This window comes from Fusarium oxysporum, genomic scaffold (assembly GCF_000149955.1).
Source record: "Fusarium oxysporum f. sp. lycopersici 4287 supercont2.49 genomic scaffold, whole genome shotgun sequence".
NCBI lineage: Eukaryota > Fungi > Ascomycota > Sordariomycetes > Hypocreales > Nectriaceae > Fusarium > Fusarium oxysporum.
The window spans coordinates 8,557-28,897 of record NW_017264851.1 but is presented as its reverse complement, the minus strand read 5'-3'; the positions used below and the strand labels follow the sequence as shown (position 1 = coordinate 28,897).

General features: G+C 48.1%; 10 protein-coding genes across 10 annotated transcripts; 4 read left to right on the top strand and 6 right to left on the bottom strand.

The window, feature by feature from the left end:
* The first annotated feature begins 319 nt into the window (after positions 1-319).
* FOXG_17410 (galactonate dehydratase) lies at positions 320-1,852 on the top strand. The gene is made up of 4 exons (XM_018397414.1): positions 320-598; positions 654-763; positions 848-959; positions 1,009-1,852. The coding sequence occupies exons 1-4, from the start codon at positions 423-425 to the stop codon at positions 1,754-1,756; spliced, it is 1,146 nt and encodes a 381-aa protein (XP_018258398.1). The 5' UTR covers positions 320-422; the 3' UTR covers positions 1,757-1,852.
* Positions 1,853-2,103: 251 nt separating this feature from the next.
* On the bottom strand, positions 2,104-3,000 carry FOXG_17409 (uncharacterized protein; the record flags this gene model as incomplete). The annotated part of the gene is made up of 2 exons (XM_018397413.1): positions 2,466-3,000; positions 2,104-2,414 (listed from the first exon to the last, which is right to left on the bottom strand). The coding sequence occupies exons 1-2, from the start codon at positions 2,977-2,979 to the stop codon at positions 2,104-2,106; spliced, it is 825 nt and encodes a 274-aa protein (XP_018258397.1). The 5' UTR covers positions 2,980-3,000.
* A 43-nt stretch (positions 3,001-3,043) lies between these two features.
* Positions 3,044-5,783, bottom strand: FOXG_17408 (uncharacterized protein). The gene is made up of 6 exons (XM_018397412.1): positions 5,607-5,783; positions 4,835-5,557; positions 4,347-4,781; positions 3,886-4,294; positions 3,411-3,833; positions 3,044-3,357 (listed from the first exon to the last, which is right to left on the bottom strand). Exons 1-6 carry the CDS (start codon positions 5,744-5,746, stop codon positions 3,304-3,306), a joined length of 2,184 nt encoding a protein of 727 aa, XP_018258396.1. The 5' UTR covers positions 5,747-5,783; the 3' UTR covers positions 3,044-3,303.
* A 362-nt stretch (positions 5,784-6,145) lies between these two features.
* On the bottom strand, positions 6,146-8,364 carry FOXG_17407 (uncharacterized protein). Its single transcript, XM_018397411.1, has 3 exons — positions 7,506-8,364; positions 7,306-7,439; positions 6,146-7,255 (listed from the first exon to the last, which is right to left on the bottom strand). The coding sequence occupies exons 1-3, from the start codon at positions 8,048-8,050 to the stop codon at positions 6,300-6,302; spliced, it is 1,635 nt and encodes a 544-aa protein (XP_018258395.1). The 5' UTR covers positions 8,051-8,364; the 3' UTR covers positions 6,146-6,299.
* A 250-nt stretch (positions 8,365-8,614) lies between these two features.
* On the top strand, positions 8,615-10,063 carry FOXG_17406 (uncharacterized protein). Its single transcript, XM_018397410.1, has 3 exons — positions 8,615-9,369; positions 9,422-9,514; positions 9,567-10,063. The coding sequence occupies exons 1-3, from the start codon at positions 8,921-8,923 to the stop codon at positions 9,823-9,825; spliced, it is 801 nt and encodes a 266-aa protein (XP_018258394.1). The 5' UTR covers positions 8,615-8,920; the 3' UTR covers positions 9,826-10,063.
* Positions 10,064-10,277: 214 nt separating this feature from the next.
* FOXG_17405 (uncharacterized protein) lies at positions 10,278-11,713 on the top strand. The gene is made up of 3 exons (XM_018397409.1): positions 10,278-10,557; positions 10,605-11,423; positions 11,483-11,713. The coding sequence occupies exons 1-3, from the start codon at positions 10,311-10,313 to the stop codon at positions 11,500-11,502; spliced, it is 1,086 nt and encodes a 361-aa protein (XP_018258393.1). The 5' UTR covers positions 10,278-10,310; the 3' UTR covers positions 11,503-11,713.
* Positions 11,714-12,952: 1,239 nt separating this feature from the next.
* Positions 12,953-14,006, bottom strand: FOXG_17404 (murein transglycosylase). The gene is made up of 4 exons (XM_018397408.1): positions 13,524-14,006; positions 13,246-13,466; positions 13,163-13,190; positions 12,953-13,112 (listed from the first exon to the last, which is right to left on the bottom strand). Exons 1-4 carry the CDS (start codon positions 13,937-13,939, stop codon positions 13,061-13,063), a joined length of 717 nt encoding a protein of 238 aa, XP_018258392.1. The 5' UTR covers positions 13,940-14,006; the 3' UTR covers positions 12,953-13,060.
* Positions 14,007-15,043: 1,037 nt separating this feature from the next.
* FOXG_17403 (uncharacterized protein) lies at positions 15,044-17,051 on the top strand. Its single transcript, XM_018397407.1, has 3 exons — positions 15,044-15,342; positions 15,424-16,382; positions 16,436-17,051. The coding sequence occupies exons 2-3, from the start codon at positions 15,923-15,925 to the stop codon at positions 16,804-16,806; spliced, it is 831 nt and encodes a 276-aa protein (XP_018258391.1). The 5' UTR covers positions 15,044-15,342; positions 15,424-15,922; the 3' UTR covers positions 16,807-17,051.
* Positions 17,052-17,174: 123 nt separating this feature from the next.
* On the bottom strand, positions 17,175-18,871 carry FOXG_17402 (uncharacterized protein; the record flags this gene model as incomplete). The annotated part of the gene is made up of 4 exons (XM_018397406.1): positions 17,175-17,631; positions 17,678-18,366; positions 18,417-18,602; positions 18,662-18,871. The coding sequence occupies 4 exons, from the start codon at positions 18,869-18,871 to the stop codon at positions 17,175-17,177; spliced, it is 1,542 nt and encodes a 513-aa protein (XP_018258390.1).
* Positions 18,872-19,454: 583 nt separating this feature from the next.
* FOXG_22802 (uncharacterized protein) lies at positions 19,455-19,898 on the bottom strand (the record flags this gene model as incomplete). The annotated part of the gene is made up of 3 exons (XM_018403216.1): positions 19,455-19,470; positions 19,610-19,743; positions 19,806-19,898. The coding sequence occupies 3 exons, from the start codon at positions 19,896-19,898 to the stop codon at positions 19,455-19,457; spliced, it is 243 nt and encodes an 80-aa protein (XP_018258389.1).
* Positions 19,899-20,341: the final 443 nt, after the last annotated feature.

The following is a 20,341-nucleotide window of genomic DNA, read 5'->3' as shown; positions in this document are numbered from 1 at the left end:
CTTTAAAATTTAAATATACTCTTTATTTTATACTACTTAATAAAGGATATACTTATTAAATACTATTATAAATGATTTTCTTGATTAAATTAACTTAAGGTCCCGATATAAAAATAAATATAACTATTTTTATTAATTATTAATACCTACTGCAGATTAATATCAGAGACCAGGAAATGCATCTACCCTATCTGCTCCACCAATGGCCAATCGGATAGCTGCTGACGAGATCCGTGTCTCGGAAGCCGTCGGAAAAGCCGAATATGGATAGGGTCGTCGTAAGACCTATCCGCCCGACTCAGATCCCATGCATTTAGCCAAAGACTTGCAGGCTTGTCCCAATTCCCCAGTTACTCCAGGCCATCGATAAACTTCCATTATTTTCTCAGCCATCAGACTTGGTGCTGTGCCTCCAATTCATCATGGGTAAGATTGCATCGATCGAGTATTTCCGTGTTCCGCCTCGATGGCTGTTCGTCAAAATCACAGACGATACTGGTGCCTTTGGATGGGGTGAGGCTTCTCTCGAAGGTCACACCAATGCGGTTGAAGGCTGCCTTGATGCCTGGTCTGAGAGATACACGGGTCTTGACGCTGAGTAAGTTACGTCTCTTTTTCTTTTCCGACGCAAGCTCATGAGTAACGTGGAACAGCGATATTGAAAACATCTGGCAACTGTCTTGGCGCGGTGGGTTTTACCGCGGAGGCCCGGTATTTATGAGCGCCTTGTCTGGCATTGACATTGCGCTCTGGGATTTGAAAGGTATGCAGAAGCTCTAGGTCGCTATGGGATGGAAATACTCCCGTTTCTGTTGACAGGGAGTATGTTTCGCTGACCAGAAACAAGCGAGGAAGCTCAATGTACCAATATACCAGCTACTGGGTGGCAAGGTCAGGAACAAGATCCGCGTCTACGCTTGGATCGGTGGTGACAGGCCGAACGCTGTAGAGGCTCAAGCGTAAGTCACAATGCTCCTTGTTAGGGCATTTTATACTCATGTCCAGTAGTCAAGCCCGCAAGGACCAAGGGTTTCTAGCAGTTAAAATGAATGGCACAGCAGATACGGCGTGGCTGGACTCACCTTCGGTCTTTAAGGAAGTCATTGCTCGAGTCCAGGCAGTCAAGGAATTTGGATTGGATGCCGCGGTTGACTTCCATGGCCGTGTCCACAAACCGATGGCCAAACGCCTTGTCAAAGCTCTGGAACCATATGAGCCACTGTTTATCGAAGAACCTCTTCTCTCAGAGAACATCACCGGTATCAAGCAGCTGTCTGAACTGACAACTGTCCCAATTGCTCTGGGGGAGCGACTCTACAGTCGATGGGACGTCAGACCCTTCCTCGAGAATGGTTCAGTGGATATCTTGCAGCCAGATATATGCCACGTTGGAGGAATCTCAGAGATGAGGCGTATTGGAGCCGCGGCTGAGACATATGATGTCGGCCTTGCTCCTCATTGTCCCCTGGGCCCTATTGCTCTGGCAGCAAATATACAGGTAGATACAACACTGCCCAACTTTGCTATCCAGGAAATGGGTATCGGTATGCACTATAATAATGGGGGGCATGATATCACCAGTTACATCGCAAATCCCGAAGTCTGGGATGTACGAGAGGGTCATATTGACATCTTGACCGGTCCAGGGCTAGGCATTGAGATCAACGAGGAGGAAGTCAGGCGACTATCTGAGGATGCAAAGAGCTGGCCTGTGCCTGAGTTTAGAGGACCTTGTGGGGAGCTTCGCGAGTGGTGAGATATTGGGCAACTTCTGCCTGTCAGAGATATATTATAAATCGACAGACATACTTCCTTGAATTACGTAGTGTTTCGTAGAAACAGTTATGAGAGATCTGAAATTCTTCTTGTAGAAAGGCCTTCCGTTGCAGATGCCCAAGTGTCTGCTTATTTCACGGAAGTGGTATTGTCTTCATTGGTAGCAAAGCGGCTTGACTTGCAAACGTGGAAGTTGATTAATTGAGATCTTATAAACTACACTATGTATACAGTATATCATACCCAACGAGGCGATATCGAGTAAAATAAGGTCAAGATGTATGTGTTAATAATCACATTCCATATCTAGTTCAAGACATGACTTTACTATATCCAAGCCCCGTCAACAGAGTAACAACTTCCACTGACAAAACTACTCTCCGGACCAAGTAGAAAGCCAACCACGTTTGCTACCTCTTCGGCAGTACCGTAGCGTTGAAACGCAATAGGCTCTTCGAACGGCGCATCAACTGGGCGCTCCGTTCTGTCCCAATACCCTTGCATCAATGGAGTGTAAATCGGGCCTGGTGCTACTGCGTTGACGCGGACCTCTCGATGGCCGTTCTCCTTGGCTGCAACGCGAGTGAGGCCCAAGACCCCGTGCTTACTTGCGGCGTAGGCCGCATGGTTCGCTATTCCTTTTCACACTTAGATTGTTACGAAGAACGAGTCCAGATAGCAAGGCTTACCGGTTGTAGCATGGATAGATGCCATGTTGACGATTGATCCACCATCCTCGATATGTTTAAGCTCTGAACGAAGACAATACATCATTCCAGTCAAGTTTATGTTGAGAATCTGGAACCACTCATCGTCCTCTAGCTCTGTAAGGGGCTCTTTGCCATGGCCTTTGCCGATGATGCCTGCAATATTGGCTGCTCCGTCTAGACGGCCAAACTGGCTCTTGATGTTGGTAATCCACGATTCCACCTGGCCTCTGTCGGACACATCGACTCTAGTGACCGAAAATTGAGCCTCTGGCGTCCTAGAGTTGAAATGTTCCTCCGCTTGATTGAGAGCGGTTGTGTTTACGTCAGCGATGCAGACTGTGTTCCCGCGATCGGAGAGGAGCTTGGCTGTTGCAAGGCCGATGCCGCTTGCACCACCGGTCACAGCATATACCTTTCCACTAACAGACATGTTGGATGTATGAGAAGTGATTCGAGAATGAACTGGTTTGAGACATATTTCCACCAACCTCATGTCTTTGTAATAAAAGCATTCAGCTTGCTTTACCATAACTCCGATGCTCGGGAGGGGGTAGTCGGAAGATGCATTTCCGACGGATGCGGACGGATACAAGCTCCGGTTACTAAAATTATCCGTCGACCCCCATACGTATCCTGGTGGCGACTGCAATACTACCCAGAGTCCAACGAGAGTTTGCTCTCACAATCGTCTAGTGGCAGTAGGATCCGTTCAAATCATAACAGTCCTGGTCGCTATAGCTACAATTTATAAACCTCCTATGTTGACCCAGTGGTTTAGAGTAACCATAGCTGACTCAGTAAAATCATACTCGACAAACTAAGTGATGTCACCCATGATGAACGGATATTCGCCATTAAAGCCAGATACCACCTGTTCCCCATCATGTTAATACTCATCATTTTGCATCTTGAGTGGAAGCTTACCATAGCATCAAACTGGCCCCAGCCTGTGATATCTTCTAGAGAATCGGACGGGCTGACATGCCAGTCGTCCAAAGAACCCATTCCTGAAAAATCAGGCACGTCCATACTTAACCCAGCCTCTGCCATTGTCTCAGCATCATGAGCGCGAGATACATTAACATGGGTTCTCGCATCTATCGACGATTGAACTTGTGTGAGATTCTGGGCGAGTCCTCTCTGTGCAACAACCTCGGCACGAAGCTCTTCCAAGACGAGGCAATATCGAGAAGTCAGAGTTCCTTCTCCGGCTATATCTACGATCTGTTGCTGGCAACGCTCAGCAGCTTCAAAATATGCCTGATACACGACTTGCTGCTCTCTGCTGCGCTGGATTGTGTAGACATAAAGAATGACACAAGCAGAAAAGGCAAAGTAAGGGGTGAACTGGAAGAGTATTAGCCAGAGCTTGGATACGTGTCTGATTCCTAGAGGTTACCCAGAAAGCTCGAAACAGCTGTTTGGATTGTACGAGCATGTCCACTATGCCAACAATATTCATTGCCGCGTTGAGACAGTCCGCAGCGCTCTCGTCGAGCTGTGCTTTTCGCTCATCCTCGACTTGTCGTCTACTACTGGTAAGTCTTGCAAAGTTGCTGAGCAGCAAAGGGCGATTGGTCAGAATGACTGTATGCCAGTAGGCAAGGTTGAGCACGTTACGCTGTCGCTGATAGATCAAGATCAACTGTGCAGCGATTGCGGGATCTTGATCGAGGAAGTTCGACATTTGCGATCTCCAGCTCTTGAGCTCTTGCATATATTTGGCTGTATGGGTGAGTCGCTGGGTTACAGTCATTGGTTCAATTGAGTAGACGTCCACCAATATTCCGCCAAGTATACGCGATAGCCTGTAAGTCAATTGTCAGTTCGCAGTGGAAACTCTGTATTTATGGTATTTACTTAGCATAAGCAACCGGCCCGGATGAGAAGGTTAGTAGCGGTCTCGAAGGAGAGGATATTGACTCGTCCGCGTTATCAATGTCGTCGTCATCAACACATGATGGGAGTTTCTGGTCGATGTCTCTGTCGTGAAAGGTTCGAGGCCTCCCGAGAGCTGCACTGAGGTAGTTGTCGAGACTATACGCACTCCAAAATGTTCTTCGGCGACACTCAATCTCAACTCGCGACATGGAGTCGGATCTAGCGTTTCGGCTGCGATGGAGACCGAGAGCGAGGGCTAGACGAGCGACGGTACCGAAGAGGCTCCAACAATGGTTTATTCGTGACTGCGAGAGGAGCCAGAGGCATTGGCAGAGACGGGCTTGAACGCTCGCTAGTCGCACGGCGCCCAACTCCATGGAGAGTTGGTGGTCAGCAGCTCGAAAGTATCGCACACTGAATCATCAGTCAAAGAGATGCCTTGTTGTGCTGAAGATCACTCGACGTACCTGGTATCGACACCTGACTGGGATAACTTGGTTACCATGTGTTCCTGGGCAATCGCAAAGACCATGAAGAGAACAGATCTCTCGGCAGGCGCAGTATCCTTATCATACATTGCGCCCTTCGTCTCGTAGAACTCGTCGAGCCGTCGCTCAATAGTTGGTCGATGCAGGAACCGGTCCACAGGGACTGCAAAGTCGAAATATCTCTGGACCAGTCGAGTCGTGCTTTGCCGTTCGAGCAGGAAGAAGAATGCCAGGTCGAGGCAGGGCTGTGTAGTGCCGGCCGAGTTGTGATAGGCTTCGCCCCCAGGTAATGGAGCGTCTCCAAAGTTGAAAACGGAGAGGCCATGGGGGAAAGAGACGGTCTCGCCAAACCGTTTCTGGATCCTGGATAGAAATGAGATACCAGACGAAGAACCAACATAATAGCCTTGGAGATCTGTCTGGGTTGGTTCAGGCGACGTGCGAGAAGCAGGCTCGGTAGTGATCAGCGAGTCTCCCCCAGGCACTGGCTGGTCCAGGTCTTCCAAAGCCGTGTGGCTACTCAGATCATTCAACGACGCTCTCCTTGTTGCCGAATTCGGCGCTATCTGCGGTGGAAGACCAGGTCGAGAGACTCGGACGTTGGGCCTCCTCCCTCTAGTATGCGTGGCGTTGAAGGAGCACGAGGCCCTTGCTTCCGCGCAGACATTACATGGCTGTTGGCCGTTACATCGCACTTTTCTCCTGGACGAGTCAGCCAGTGACCAACAAAAAGTGGGCGTGTCCGTGTTACTTCTTGCATCTATCGCACGCACGCGTCACACGGATCCGACCGTTTGGCCGGGCCGAGTTGGAAAGTGTATGCAGAATGAAGCCGCCCTGGTCCCTGTGAGGAGAAGACACGGTCTGTTCCGAGACGGATATTTCCTCCATATTAGCTGATTTATTAACTTGGTCGGCGATAAAGAAAAGATCGGAGCAAAGTGAATTGAGGCGGAAGATCCGAGGAAAACCAGCTGATAAGCTGCTGGTTTTCCGTCGGATAATTAATATCCGTCTCAAGTGCGGGGAAGCCTTGATTCGGCCTTTTAGCTTGCTGCTGACACGTCCTCCTTCGATTGCGTTCAACATGATAGAAGTTAGTCAATTAAACTTTAATTAGAGCACAATCTTTTATTATAGAGTGACGTCTGAGGAGAGTATCACGCCTTATTTACCGACAATGAAAGAACTTGGGGCCAGCTCTGAACTTTGTCGAAAGACAAGAGAGAGGCAGACCGTATTGTTAAAGCAGTAAGTTCAATTAAAAAAAAGGGAGTAATTACTGTGTAAGAGAAGTTTGAGCGTAATTTGATTGAACGTCTCATAGTAGCAACTAAACTCTAACCAAATAAGCCACTAACTAAAACTGGTTCTACTAGTGCCAGTCTGCAAAACTTCCATAATCGTGACATGAATAAATTGAGGGTATAACTGTAGTCTAGCTTTAGACCTGGTTGCCCTCAGCATGAATTACGCCACCCTTCTCCTCGGTATGTCCCATCTCTTGAGCAAAGGTAGTAGTAGGAACCCATCTGGCGCTCTTGCGCGGGCTCGTCTCCATAAGCATGCGGTCGACCTGTTCGAGGGAGAGCCCTTTCATCTCAGGAACAAGAAAGTAAGCAAAAATAGCACCCAGAAAGCAGAGTGCTCCCCAGAAGAAGAAAACTTTAGGCCCAAGGTTAACCGCACCTTTCTCATCTCCAGTCATGTAAGGAGGGATGACTGCAAGCACACAGTTCCAGAACCAGCACGAAGCCGTCGAAATGGCGATGCCACGGGAGCGGATCGGAAGAGAAAACGCTTCTCCTACAACGACCCACGCAGCAGGTCCCCAGGTGGTGGCAAAGAAGAAGATTTGGAAGCAGATGACAGCGATCATGCCCTTGACAGCTGTTTCATCATTGGGCATGGCAGTTCCGACAGCACCAATGATGTACTGCATGCAGAACATGGCAAGGCCACCATAAATGAGCAGTGGTCGGCGTCCGAATCGCTCAATGGTCCAGAAAGCAAGAGGAGTGGAGAAGACGTTGACCAGAGTTGTGATAAGCGATATGAGAAACGGGTTGGAGATGGTTCCCAGTTGCTGGAAGAATGTTGTGCCATAATAAAATATGAAGTTCATGCCTGATAGTTGCTGCATTCCCTGAATTCCAGCTCCTACGATTGTCCTTCGGATGTTGGAGCTGGGGCTGGTGATGGGGCCCTTGAAGCAGACGAGCCACGAGTTGACATAGCCAGTGTCAGGAGTCACGGTCCGTTCGTATTCATGGTTCGCGATGATTTCCGCGAGTTCATCCTGGATGTACTCGGAGGTGGGAGGCTGTCCTCGAATGTAGGAGAGAGACTCGGTCGCTTTCTGAATATCACCCTTCTTGACAAAATATCGTGGTGATTCGGCTGGAATTTGCTGATTAGTGTTGTTCTCGAGGACCTGCAGAGAGTCTTACGAAGAATAAAGAGAGCAACGGCTAGACTGATGGCCCAAAGGAACTGGAGGCCTATAGGAATGCGGTAAGATGCGGTGCTGCTCATATTCTGAGTTCCATAGACAACGCAGTTTGCCAAGAGGAGCCCAATAGTGCTTCAGTAACCGTATCAGTGCTTCTCCAGTATTTCCTTAGGGATAGCTGGTATGAATATAACTTACATGCAGAATTGATATGCAGAAACAACAGCACCACGGATCTTCTTAGGTGATACTTCAGACATGTACAAAATAATAACAGCTGATTCGAAGCCAACACCCAGTCCAGCGACGAGCCGTCCGAGAACCATGACGGCCAATTGACCGCTGCTGGCAATCTGGAGGACCACACCGACCGAGAATATGCCACAGCCCATAAGAATGGTGATACGACGGCCCAGCATGTCGGCAAGGTCGCCTGCAACGATGGCTCCGAGAAAGGTTCCCAGCGAGAGAATCGAGGTCATGAGCGACTTGTCGGAAGACGGGATGGCGAAAGGGCGCGAGCCATCGACAGGGGCTCCAGCGGCAAAGTCATATTCAATTCCAGTGTACTGCTGGATGAAGTAGGGCATGCCAAGTACACCACCCATCCAGCCAATATCATAGCCAAAGAATATGCCGCCAAAGGCAGCCGAGACACAGCATAGATACGCCTTCCAGGTGATGGGGGCCTCGATCTTGGACACGTCGGCCGTGCCCCGAATTGACTCGACGCTGAGAGTCATTGTAAAAGTCGGTGAATTGATGAAGCAGTGTTGGATAGTTGCCCGTGTATAGAAGTGTCTCGGTTATCTTGGGACGGGTCGAGGGCCTTTTATGAGTAAGGAGCGGACAGCCACAAAGAAAAGATGGCTGCCAGTAGACAAGGCTTCGACTGATCGCGTTTCCCCATGGGGAACAAGACAATTCCGGGGTTAGCCAACTATCGAGAGATAATCATGCGGGGGAGTAGATGGTTCGACGCGCTAAGCCTTGGAGCCGCCAGTGTGATGAACCAGTGTCGCATGGGCCAGCAGTAACTCGGTGCAAGAGTTGAGTTGGATAACGTACCGTACTGAATGATTGGTGCCACTGCCACCCACCATATTGGGTATGGCCTTTTCGGATGAGGTGGTCGGAACCAATGGACCAATGACTTGACATCCGTCGGAAAATACTCATCCGTCGGCCACAGCAACGCCGCCACTTAACGTATCGCAATAAGGGTAGCCTGACTAAACCGTCCAATGGCGCATCGTGCTGACTGGTCATCCATTCCGGGCACGCGGCTCCGTGTAGACATAACTCACCAGCCGCCCACCAACTGTTTCCATCGCACTACCCAGAACATCCGTGTGTCGGCATTGCACAAAGGTGGCATATCCTTACCACGGGCATTAATCGTTCCGTTTTCAAACCTCACAAGATACTCCACCTAAATCGTACCACATGGCTCATCAGAGATCTGTCTTATATATATCCGCCTGATACAGCGTAAGAAGCAAGCTGCATTTATCCCAGCTTTCGCATTATCATATACTCTTAGAAGCTGAACCTTGCGACGCCGGTCTTCCATATGCTTATAAAATCTACACACTGAATACGACTAGACCAACATGGCGTCTCGCGTTCCTCCCGACGGCGTCTTCGTGCCCGTGCCGACATTCTTCAAGGATAAGCCCCGAGCTCCCGACTTACAGCCTGCCGTCGACGTAGCCACGCAGGCCAGCCATAGTGTGTACCTCGCCGAGTCGGGCATCACGGGCTTGGTGCTCATGGGCTCCACAGGCGAGGCCATTCACATGTCGAGCGCCGAACGTGTCGACCTGATCTCGGGTGTACGTAAGGCTCTCGACGAGGCAGGGTACAAAGACTACCCGATTATGGCGGGAGTGCTCGTCAACAGTGTTGATGAGACGCTGGAGTGGCTTCGCGGTGCTCAGCAGGCGGGAGCCCAGTGGGGACTTGTGCTTGCGCCAGGCTACTTTGGCGGTGCCGTAACACAGGATAACTTAGTTGAGTGGTTCAGTTTAGTCGCTGACAATAGTCCTCTGCCAATACTACTGTGAGAGCGTAGCCTGATCTAAAAGAGGTATCAAGCTCATCCGGGTTCTTAGTTACAATTATCCGGGCGTAACGAATAACTTGACAATTAGCATTGACAGCTATGTCAAGTTGGCACAGCATCCTAATATTGTTGGGTGCAAGATGTTTGTTGCCCAGATACCTCGATCTCTGATCATACATTCTCACATGTAACAGGTCCCATGGAAACGTTTCCCACCATCTTCAACTATCCCTTTCACCCCAACGTTGCCCATTTCAAGTTCCGTGTCTTCTCCGGCTTTGGCCAACAGCTCGGTCCTGTCGTTACGTTCAATGCTGCTGGCGTCATCGATGGTCTCGCAGCCATTTTCCCAAAGACGGTAGCTCGCCTGTTTTCGCTCACGGCCAAACGACCACTGGACGGATCAGCCCTGGAAGAAGTGCAGAGGCTGCAATGGAAAGTATCTACGGCTGAGGAATTCATTGTTAAGTATGGTGTTCTAGGTATCCGCGAGGGCATATTTAGGGTCTTGGGTTTTGGACATTTATCTGGAGGTCGGCTGCCCTTAAGAGGGGTGTTGCCTGAGGGTGTATATAAGGACTGGACTGAGGGTATCAGGCAGATGGAAGATGAGGAGAAGAAGCTTTAGCTTTAAATAAAGGGTATCTTAGTAAGTTTATTATATTTTATATAGAGATAAGTAACGTGTTATATAAATTACTAGTTCTGTATTTTTATAATATAAATAGATATATAATAAAGTCCATGCTAAGAATGTAACCATGTTGACAGGGTTCGACCTCGTATCACGACTCTTGGCAGGGAGTTCATTTCTGTTCTAGGCATCTGCCCCGTATAAGGGGCTCGAGCGTTGTCGTCTCCCCTTTGCCATAAAGCATTGCCGGATCAGCTGTGTTTAAATGGCACAGAACTATTTCTCTCTCATTCACGAATTCACGATGCGCTTTTATCCGACATTGGCTTGTATTGCCTTCCTTGCTTCTGGCGTTCGAGCGCATTTGCCTCACTACAAGCACGCGCGAAACAGCGACGCTTTGACCGTCTCCCTGGAGCCTGTTTCTGGGCAATCGACGCAGATCAATGTCTCCATTAAGAACGCCGGACCTACTGATCTGAGTCTCCTCAAGATCGGTACAATTCTTGACGAGCGACCTGTCAAGAAACTCTCATTGGAGGACGAGAGCGGCACGTAACCCTCTGGAACTAAATTTCTGGTTGCTAACATAAGGTAGGAAATGAGGTGCCTTTCATGGGCATTGAGCTGAGCCTGTACTACGATGGACTCGATACCAATCACTTTGAGACGCTCAAAACTGGGTCATCTATCTTTCGAGTTGTTGACTTGTCGACCATTTATGACTTGAAACCCGGGACATACTCTGTGTATGCCGAGGGTAGTCTCCCTGCCGTATCTGAGGAATCCAGCAAGCCAACTCCCATGTCGCTGAAGTCTGAACCCATCTCTATCAAGATTGCCAAAGCTTCATCAGCCGAGGCAAAGCAACAAGCATCAAAGCGTACCATTCTCCAGGAAGACTCATGCACCGCCGACAAGCTCGAACTCACAGCCAACAGCGTGAAGAACTGCGAAACTCTTGCTCGAGCCGCAGCAAGAGATGCGTCTGACGTTCACTCCGCGAGATTCGTCGAGTACTTCAAGTCCAACGAGACCAAGGCTCGCGAACACGTGGCAGGCCGACTTCTCGCCGTTGCTGAAGAGTGTTCTACTTCGGACAGTGGCAACACACGAGTTTTTTGCAGCGATGAGATTGGATACTGTGAGAGCGACGGTCCGTTGATCGCTTACACGACCTGGGTCAATGGCTATGTCACCATGTGTCCGCTGTTCTACGACACGCTGCCACCTTTGCCACAAAAGTGCCATAAGCAGGACCATGCCACCACCACGATTCACGAGATGACGCATGCTAGAGCCGTGTATGAGCAGGAGGTTTCAACTCAGGATTATGCTTATGGCTATGAGAACTCTACTGCTCTGGATCCTCTGTCTTGCCTTTATAATGCTGATTCGTATTCGCTTTACGCCAACGGTAGGTTAAATCTTCTTCATGGCCCTGTTGATCAATTGGATGTGCTGACAGTCCTTAAGCGGTTTACTTGGATTGTTAATGGTATCAAGTGGGATAAAAGACGGTCCACCAATGGTGGAGCTATTTTCTGTTTGATATAGATCGATAATGAGCGCCAATCTATTTAAAAGCCTATCCTCTTATCCCAACCAGTGGTCGCTCGATGACATAGTTATCCCTCCGTGGTTCATTCATCATTATGATGAACCAAATTATTTCGGGCCATGGGGCTTGTAATATCAGTAACTGTCTTTCACGAAAGGAAAACGGGTTACTTCTTCTTACATAGCAGTAGTAAAGCGGACATTGGGGGTCGACAGTCCACTCTCGCCTCCCAACAATGTGGCAGTTACCTGCGCATTCGGCCCACCGTTTCTCTCCTTTAAAAAGTAGTCGTCCTCGCAGTTTCCCACTTTTTGCATACATGTCAGTGCCACTTCAATAAACCGGCAGGGGAACTGTTGACATACAACCATAAAACTCCTTGCCTGCGTTTCGTCTCGCAGCCTAGATGCATTTGGGCGCGTGCTTCTTAGTAGGCTTGGGCCATCTAGGGAACTTCGATGTGCCATTCATCCGCGCATCCGACTCTTCATTGACTGCCTTATCAATTGCCAAGGTAGCCATCGATATGGCAGTGGGGAAAAGAATTGTAAGCTTCATTGTTGAGAACTTGTGTTGGCACTTGTAATTGTTGTGTAAGTGTGTTTGACAAGAGGATGAATTAAGGTTCTATTGCTCCTGGGACGGGGATGCAGTGGTCTTGAATAGTGCGAGAAAAATAGAGCATGTTGCCAGTTTCAGGGCTTGCGCTGACAATTGTATGCTTTGTGTGAGAGACCAAAAGTTTAAACCATTCTGTTATCTAAAGGTTGAACGTCACACGTCCAATAACAACGCCATACTCTACGCTTACCTCTAGGCACTACAAACAGTCACCTCTGTCGTGCCATCAATGTTCCTGGGATTTAAATTTGGTTTAAGCTCAAAAATGATGGCTTTTGCATCTTGGGTCTGGTCCCTAAAATGCTTTGTGGCAATGCAAACTTTAACAGTCATCGTGAAAGCTGATTTGTCTTCACGTTGCTGCATAAAGCTTCTTTCCCGCTTCCAGCCTTACAGGCCCCTGTCAGTGAAAGCATATATCGTGCAAGGAACACCACATTCATATTGCCTGTTACCTGACAGAAGCTTACTCTTTTGTTCTTCATTCCTCCTGCACGTGTTGCTATGTGATTTGCAGATGATCGAGTCAAGTTTCTGGATCAAAAGCTATATCACTGTTTCCACAGGTGATAGCAAAGTTCAAGCTCCAGAAGACCATTGGGAGCCTAGAGGCCACGTAGCCAAGTGTCCGAAGTATTTACAGATGTCTGACGACTCATTATCTTATTCGAACATGAGAGGAGTAACTGCCTCGAGCTTTGCCGCTGGTATTGTCATAGAGTCACCAAGAATGCTACTAGCCAATACACACTGAACAGTTCAAAGTGGTTACGATAGCCTCTTATTGAGTGTGATATGTAAAAAGAAAATATGTAACATAGAATTGTATACGCCCTTATTTATTCCACCCGAGAGATGATTGATCCCGAAATTTAGTTGACGTGAGCATTGAAGTTGGTGACAGTGAGCTTAGCATTGCTTCCACTATTGACTGGTTAGTACATGTCTATCGTGGTGAAGCAAGGTTGACTTACGTGAAAGGCTCGGTACCGAATTGGAAGGCTGTAGTGGCAATTTTAGTTGGTGGGTTCATCATAGAATGCAGAGAGATACATACTGAGGAGATACTGCTTGCTGGCGGGGTATCCCTGGCTGTTGGCGAGGTAGTTGAAGAATTGCTTGACATCAGAGTTGAAGCTATTGACAGGGCTGGAGGCGACGAAGCTGAAGACCTTCATGCTTCCGTTCATGCCCACCCAGAGCTCCCAGCTGCGTCCCTCAATGTTGACGGTGGTCTGCTTAGATCCAATAGGCTGGACGTTGCCATATCGGGCGAGCCTATCCCAAAGCGTCTTAGCATCACACCAATATCCGATGTTAGTCAGGGGCACTCACCAGATCATAAGCTCATAGTCACCACTGTAGGTAACATGGTTGGGGTCGGCAGCCGTGAAGAGATCGTAGGCAACGTTGGCGCGAACGTTGGTACCGCTGTAGGACCAAGCAGCAGCAGACTGCATGTTGCTGATGGAGCTGACGATGCGCTTGGTGCCAATCTGGAGAGCAGAGTTGGGGTACGCCTTGACGTTGTCCTGGCCGCCGGACCAGGACCAGTCAACGTGCCATCCGGCGCCGTTGCTGTTGGACCAGTCGATGTAAGTGCACTGAGAGCCAGAGCCAGAACTCTGACCCCAGCGGTTGTTGTTGAACTCGTAGCCGCCGTTGGCGTAGTAGGAGTATTGGTCGCAGAGAGACTGAGCAAGGGCGAATGGGGCGAAAAGCCCGGCGAGGAAGACAAGAGAGCCCTTCATTGTGAGTTTGGTATGAGATAGAGTGCTTGTTCTGAGAAGATAGACAATGAGTTACTATTGATTTGGATCTCTGATGAAGGACTATATTCTCGACAACTTGTCCGTTCCTTTATACTCATCTCCTAAAGGAGAATTTATTTACATGCTATACCAAATTGAACCACGGAAGTTTCTCCGTGAACATATCGAGGCCTCAATCTGGAGCTCATTCACTTCAACTCAGAATAATGGCCAGTTACGATGAAGCTGTCGTACATTCGAAGAACATAGTCGGTCCTTTTCTCAAGTGCAAGGCTCACTTTCTTGCAGACTAACGGAGCTTTTTAAACATGAGCCGACGGAATTCCCACCATCTTGGCCATAGCTTAGCTATCTATGCTGGAACCAAAAGACACCGAAGTGAGATGAATCCCTGCTACTGTCACTCTGAAACAAACGCAGGTTAGTATATCATTTGTCATCGCCTTGTTTTTCTTGGCAGCTTTCTCCACTAAGCTCGGCAATCCTTGATGGAATCGAGGGTTGCATCCGGAGCTCTGGATAAACTATCCTGCTCGTTCAAGCTCGTTCATGGTATTTTCCCGCGGGAGTGATGCCATGGAAGGCAAGCCCCCCTGGATTATATATGGGACGCCTACCAGGCTTGGTGTTGAACTCCCTAGTCGGCCTATCACGAGGTCTACCAAACGGAGGCTAGACTCCGTTCTGGAATGGGACAAGTCTAGAGTGTGGGGAAGCGAGAGCAACTTCAGGAACAGGTTTGGCAAACGGTCCAACGGGCCGGGAAAAACGTCAATCATCCTTGATTTGGACGTGAACCCAGCTGCATAATCGGCCCATTTATGCCAGGTCAAAGTCTATTCCACTGTTCCATGTATGACGGCTGATAAAATAGTTGGGATGAAGATAAGGCTTATCGTCAAAGCCACGTTTCAAGCCGCGGGACGTGGGGGATTGCGTGCTCTACCCGGGAGCAAGAATACAATTTATATATTTAAGAGGACTGCTTCTCTCACAGACACTGTCGAAATCACCCTATACTCGTTTTATCAGCTATTACCAATTTTTGCCAAGAAACGGTTAAATTGACAAAATGTTAACGTAGCAGTTTCTTCACCTCCGCACTTACTTGCATTTGGCATGTAGATCGTTGTTGTCAATGCATTTCAAGACTCAATTCCTACAGGCGCGCATAGACTCACAACACGAGCTCCAGAAAAATACTGATACCATGATTGGTAAATACTTGATCGTGTTATACATCTCAAGTTTGCTATAGCCATCAGGCTGCCTTCAACAATTCTCCCGTTGCAGCCTCGCCCCATCAGGAAAAACTCGTCCGAAGTGAGGCAGCTTATCGATAAGCCCAAAAAAGCATTCAGCTCGGGGCAAACACCCAAACGGTACGCAGTTTGCGATGTCAAGTTTCCTGGAAAAAATAAGCTATTGCCACTAATTTTACGCTTGTTTGGCAATGATTGCAGGCGAGATTTCAGTGCCATGGTCCAAGAAACAGACGTTCTCAGCAATTGATGGAAAATGGTCAACCGGCTAATAATGAAACTATTGCTGTTTCGAAACAGCCCCATGCAAGTCTCAGTGCGACAGGGGATACAGCCCTCGGACCCACAGACTCCGGATCCCTCATTCGACCATTGATGGACATTATCGGCTGTTTAGAGCAATCGATTGACTACCGGGTGAACTTGTTTGGACTCTACGCATGACAAAGATCTGTGCAGGATGGCCACTTTGGGAAACCCTGGTGAGGAGTATTCAGGGCTGGCACGGGTGAAGCTTCGGCAGCTGAAAATCAGGGCAAAGTCGAGGGATACGAGAACTATATAATAATCTTTACTTCTTCACCTTCAAGAGATTCAATTCTTCTTCATCACACAAGGATCTGCTAGACAGAACCAAATACCTTCTTCTTCTTCTTCTCCACCAGGAAACTCAAGAACAGGCCCGGTCCTTTCGTTCAAAATGCGATCTCTTCTCACCCTCACCCTCGCCCTCTTCGCCTCAGCTGGGCTCGGCGACGCTGCCTCAGCTGGCTGTGGCAAGCAGCCTCCCTCCAGCGGCGTCAAGACCATGCAGGTGAACGGCAAGAACCGCGAGTATACCCTCCAGCTGCCCAACAACTACCAGAACAACAAGCCCCATCGTCTCGTCTTCGGCTACCACTGGCTCAGCGGAAACATGGGCAACGTCGTCCAGGGCGGTTACTATGGTCTTCGCAACTTGGCTGGCGACTCCACCATCTTCATTGCTCCCAACGGTCTCAACGCTGGCTGGGCTAACCAGGGTGGTGAGGATATCACCTTCACTGATCAGATGCTTGCTTTTGCCAAGCAGAACCTCTGCATTGATGAAAAGCAAGTCTTTGCTACTGGCTTCAGCTACGGTGGTGCCATGAGCCACAGTGTCGCCTGCTCCCGACCCAGTACGTCATCATCCTGATATCCTACCAGTCCTATATATACTAACTCATCATAGACGACTTCGCTGCTGTCGCTGTCATCTCGGGTGCTCTCCTCTCCGGCTGCAACGGTGGCAACACTCCCGTCTCTTACCTCCACATCCACGGATCCGCCGACAACGTTCTCAGCATCCAGCAGGGCCGCCAGCTCCGCGACAAGTGGATCGGCACCAACGGCTGCCAGCAGAAGCAGGTCAACGATCCCGCGCCCGGTGCCCAGAACTACGTCAAGACCTCTTATACGTGCAGCCGCAAGCCCGTTACCTGGATCGGCCACGGCGGTGGCCATGTTGCCGACCCTACTGCCAACGGTCAGAAGTTCGCCCCTGGTGAGACCTGGAGCTTCTTCAACGCCGCTGCTGGCAAGAGCGCTAAGCTCCGCTGTTAAATAAGTTGAGTGTTCGCGAACTTTGGAGGCCGTCAATGATTTGACTATCTTTGAGGTTCGGACTTGAGACGTGGGGACGGAGATCTTACATTCCTTGTACATTGCAACCTGGTGGAAGTATTATTATATACAAATGGTCCAGTCCTACCGAGGGATCCAGCACATCCTTCATCGTACATAGTTAAACACCTTGGTGGACTCGGATGACAATACATCACAGTATATACTCGCACAGCAGAAAGACCCATGATGATAAGATATGAGAACATGTATACGTAGTGTGACGCATCGTATTGAATGACAAAAGAAATTATGCAAATTGAGGATTGCTGCCTGTTCCCATCAGCGCATCCTCAAGATCTACCATGCTACTTGGAACATTCGCTATACGCATAGCACTTCCTGTCATAAAACAACGAGGCCTGCTTCCCCCTCCCAGATGTGACACCAAGACTCTTGAGGTTCTTCTCATATAGTTGGCACGTCTTATCCTCACCATATCCAAAGCTCATACACTGCTTACTCTTCAAGCAGGTCTCGGCGCAAGTGCTCACGCTCTTCACAGAAGAAGCTGTACCAATAATAGACTTGGAGGGGACACGAGCCTTTGCCACATTCCTCTTGCAAGCTGAACGTGGAGGGGTTTTGGTGTTGGGGATAGCTGAGGGGGTGCATGCTGCAGCAGCCTTCTTGGACGTTGTGGATGCTTTGGCAGGACTGGCTTTCTTGTTCGCAGCCTGGGTAGCTTTGGTGTTCTTGGTAGTGGTTGTTATAGCACTCGAGGTCTTGGTCGGCTTCTTAGTGTTTGTATTGGTAGGTTTCTTGCTGGCAGTTGATGTCTTGAACTTCTTGTTCGAGGTAGCCTTCTTACCCACTGCTGCTGGACTTGCTCTGAGCGGTGCCCTTCTGTTTAGTGGACTTGGTGTCAGGCTTCTTGCCAGTCTTCTTCTTGGATGTTGGGTCAAAGACAGGCGCCGGTTGTGACCCAACACAATCAGCGAATAGACCACTACCACCGCAGTCCATTCCGGTTCCAGACATACCTCCCTCATCATTAGACCCATCATCGCCAGTTCCATCATTGACGTAGCCAATGCAACCTTGAGCAATAGGATCACTCTTGAGAGCATCTATCAAAGGGATCGTCGTTGTACTCTTACCAATGGTGAGAAACGCATCGAAGGAGTTCTCGAAATGAATGTTCCAAGCAATTCCGTGGCAATCACCATCAACATCGGCCAGGATCTCACCGTCGTCAGTAACTGTCGCACTCATCTTGAAGCTACCCTCAAGAACAACTGACGACGTGTCAACAACTCCTCCCTTGGCCTTCCATAACCCGGACAAGAGCTTGAGTTCGACCCCAACACTAGCAGGCAGGCCAAGAGATGCCTCCATCTTGAGCTCGCCTGTGGCTTCAGTGGTGTGCTTGAAGACTGAAGTGAGACCATTGGTGTGATTGTTTCCAGAGTCGACAAGATCGATCAAGATGCCGATATTCTCCCACTCAACCGAAGCTCCGATGAGCAGCGTTCCAGTTGCCTCGATCGTCATTCTGGCCTTGACGTCCAGACCAATGTAAGGCCCAACAGTACATAGTAGCGGTATACCAAAGCTCCAAGGACTGATCTTGCCAACTGGATAGTCCATTCCTTCTCATATTTGACGAAGGCTTTCAGGCCGAAATTGAGCCCAGCTTTGAACTGGGCGTTGAACAGGATCTGAGCTACTTCTATGCCGCCGAACAAGCTCACTTCAACGGTGCCAGTAAGTGCAGCTTTACCCCCGAAGCCACACTCGACACAGCCAAGGGTCAAGCCGTAGGACAAATCACGTTCTGCCAGAGAGGAGTTACCCAGCGTTTGTGGTGACCGTTCGGGTCAGAGACTTCGCCCTTCGCATAGGAATCATTCTCTTCGCCACCTTCCGAAGCCCATTCAATGAGCTTTGCAGCATTCGGCCACGGGGCATCTTCGTCTGTGCCGAAATACTTGTCGAGATACTGATCCCATTCGTAGGTCCATGTCTTGCTTGCTCGCTTATCGAGACGGTGAGGCTCGAACATCCATTGTATTAAATCAGAAGTGTATTTTCTAACCTTAGTATTAACTCATAAACCCAATACCGCCACGACCTTTTGATTACTCCAAACCTTCTTTCTAACCTTCTTCCTTAATAGCACCGATATATATATTATCACAAAACCTTCAGTTAACCTTTTCTCATGTATTAGTATTTATCAATAAATCTGAAAGCTGTGCGCCTTACCTGGAAGTTAAATACGCCTTGTTCACGTAACCTTCGGTTAAGGGGAAGTCTATTAATATACTACTATTAGAATTAGTTAGGAAATTCCATATAAATAAGCTTTCGTTTAGGTATATATAACCTTATCTTGCTCTATTACTATCTCATAAGGTCCTTGATTTTCCTAATGCTAAGTTAGATTATTTTAGGGGATATATTAAAGCTTCCTATATCCTGTGATAGCAGGCAGTTAAGTTATCTTTTAGGTTTTTATAATATTAGTATTATACTATAATAATTAGTTAGGTATTATAATATAATATCTGAGTTATAAATAAGATGTGTTATTTGCTGTTGAGACTTGTGGCTGAGAGCTTATATCAGCATAGAGAACTTAGAACTTAGAGGCTCGAACATCTATGTCGCATGTCAGCTCCGAGCGAAAAGATAGTCGGAATCCTTCATGACTTACAGCTCTCTTATCGATTGCACGCCTAACATTCAACGTTCCAATATCACCAAAGTCAAGCTTGAACGCTTATACACGTCAGCATACTCGGTAGTAGAGCCCTTGGCAGTGAACGTCTTGGTGCCGCCGTTGAAATTGACGGACTGAGCGAGGAACAAGTCATTGGCATGATCTTCTCCGCAGCCATCCGCTGAAGTGATGAAGATAATCTTGCCCGCCACCTTCCATTGTGTTTTGGCGTAGTTTTAGGCAGCCGTATGCGATATAATACCACTTAATGCACCCTTAGTGCATGAGACGGTTGAGACGAAGGCTGAATGATCGAGAGAGACGACAGGGTATCGAAATGTAAAGTTGGCCTGAGTAAAGATTGCATTATCTCGCTTCTGCATTCGTTTTGTCCCAGGATCAGAGTCCGGGCTACCAGCCCAAGCAAGAGTGACCTGCTTGTCGAGGGCAAAGATGGAAAAGTCTTTTAGGTTTACCTCGGGCTTAGTAGGAAGTTACTAAGGCTATTATAAGGTTATTTTATATTTATTACTAAAAGATATAATATATTAATAATACATAGTATTACATCTTATATAATTTATAAATATAAATCTTATATAATATAATTAATAAGATATTAACTAGATAAGTACTTTAGCTATAATCCTAACCTTAGATTTTAGAGTTGTTAGAAGTACTATAAACTATCTAAGTAATTAATTCTACTTATTATGCTCTTTCCCAGAGGTGTTAATTACTACCTAATATATCTTTTATATACTATAGTATTAAATACCTAGTTTAACTAATCTTCCTTAACTACTACTT